The sequence below is a fragment of the Amphimedon queenslandica genome, unplaced genomic scaffold (genome assembly GCF_000090795.2).
Source record: "Amphimedon queenslandica unplaced genomic scaffold, v1.1 AMPQUscaffold_12058, whole genome shotgun sequence".
In the NCBI taxonomy this organism is placed as follows: Eukaryota; Metazoa; Porifera; class Demospongiae; order Haplosclerida; family Niphatidae; genus Amphimedon; species Amphimedon queenslandica.
Genome location: NW_003547703.1, coordinates 1 through 1,879, shown reverse-complemented (window position 1 = coordinate 1,879; position 1,879 = coordinate 1). Strand labels below are relative to the sequence as shown.

Below are 1,879 nucleotides of genomic sequence, written 5' to 3'. Positions count from 1 at the left end.
AGGAACTGTCCCCCCAGATCAAACAGGTTCATTGATGAGATAGCATCAGCTGCACTTTTATGATTCTCGTAATCAATGAAGCCCCACCCCCTGTGCTTCCCTGGGGCTGTGTCTGGGGCTAGTTCGACTTTCTTGATCTTACCAAACGCCTCAAAAACACTGAGAAAGAAAAAATGAATTAATAATTAATGAAATTAATAATTAATCGATAGTATGATGCAGAGAATGAAATAAATTCTGAACTTGAGGATTTATACAATTTTTTAAAAGACAAGAAACTCTGCACATAAATGAAAATACACACAAATAATTGTAAATGTACATGTACATATACAAGTGATCACTTACCTCTTCACATCTTTAGCTGACAAGTCTTTATGAATAGAAGCCACATAAATACGAGGGAGTTTAGCAGCACTCTCCTGAATAGAGGCTATGATTGGAGCAGCCTGGGGGACATTATTGGGACGTCCCACTTTAATGTTCCTCCCTCCAATTATGACTCCCGTCATCTGCTCTAGGGCTAGTTGAGCAGCTTCGGCTGTTTCGAATTCCACGAAAGCGTATCCTTTGTGTTTCATGGTAGCACTGTCCCAGGACATGTTGATAGTCTTTATGGTACCGAATGGAGAGAAAGCAACTCGGACTGCCTCTTCTCCTAGTTCAAAGTTAATGCTACCAATGTATATACTGGAATGGAGGGAGAGAGAGGGAGAGAGAGGGGGGGAACAAGAAGATAAAATCACAGGGAGATTTATACAAATAATTACAATAAAATTCTCTCAAGAACCATTATTTGTAAAAGAATAAATGATGATAATCAAAGGAAGATTTGTACTAATAATTACATCAGGATATCATTTTTGAACACACGTGATTACATTTGCATAAAAATTCTAGAGCAATAAATAAATAATAAAGAAATTGTACACTGTACATTTAAATGTACGTGTACAGTACATGTACATGTACATACATGTATCTCACCGGCTCATGAGTAGTAGTGCTCTTTGCTGGTTGGCTACCTCCTGCAATGACTGCATCTGCTGAACGTGTACTTCACTCTGCTTCGCTTGTTGCTAAAAATAGATACAAAATGACATAACACGTTACAAAAAAAAGCTACCATCAAATAAATGCATATTTATTGAAAAAAATTAAATTGAGCGACATACTTAAAAATAATCACAAAACCACACCCATTTGATTGACAACGCCCATTTTAATTAACTCACATGTTTTGCTGTAATTTCTTAAGCGTATTTCTTTGCTAAGCTCAGGGCGTATCTCTGATTGCTGTCCAGCTTTGGGAGGGTAGTAGGTGTCACCAGTTCCCCCGTCTGCTCCATCTCCGGCACTAAAACCAAAAGGGTTAAAAATAGAAAACTCCACCCACAAAATGTGCATGTAAAAAAAGAAAAATTAAAAATACTCGTAACACATGTACATCCCAATTCTTACATATCGATGATGTGAAATAATTTTAATAATATTAAGTGAAGAATTGCAATAAATGATAAATTAAAATTTAATTACGAATGATTTAATTAATGAGAGAAAAGTGCCCATCACTGTCAATGTGTGATTCTCTTCCTCCTTTTTTAATCGCTCTGTTAGCCTTATAGTGACAAAATGGCAATATCAAACAAAAAAGAAAGAAAAAGAGATACATATGTAGTGTAATATAATAATATCAGGTAATTGTATGCTTGGGAGAGAGAGAAAAATGACACAGACAAAATTATTATTAATTTTATTTTCAACCATCAAATTTTCTAGAAAACTATCTCACTTTCATCCACTCCAGAATCAAATCCTCTTCTTCTCTTTCTTGATTCACTTTCCCCATTCTATAGGGCATGATAAAAGGAGTGCTTTA

At 35.5% G+C, this 1,879-nt stretch overlaps 1 protein-coding gene across 1 annotated transcript; it reads right to left on the bottom strand.

Moving 5' to 3' along the window:
• Positions 1-2: 2 nt before the first annotated feature.
• LOC100635166 (poly(U)-binding-splicing factor PUF60-like) lies at positions 3-1,786 on the bottom strand (the record flags this gene model as incomplete). The annotated part of the gene is made up of 5 exons (XM_020004656.1): positions 1,537-1,786; positions 1,236-1,357; positions 988-1,079; positions 349-690; positions 3-159 (listed from the first exon to the last, which is right to left on the bottom strand). Coding segments are annotated over exons 3-5 (555 nt in total), but the record flags the coding sequence as incomplete, so codon positions are not given.
• Positions 1,787-1,879: the final 93 nt, after the last annotated feature.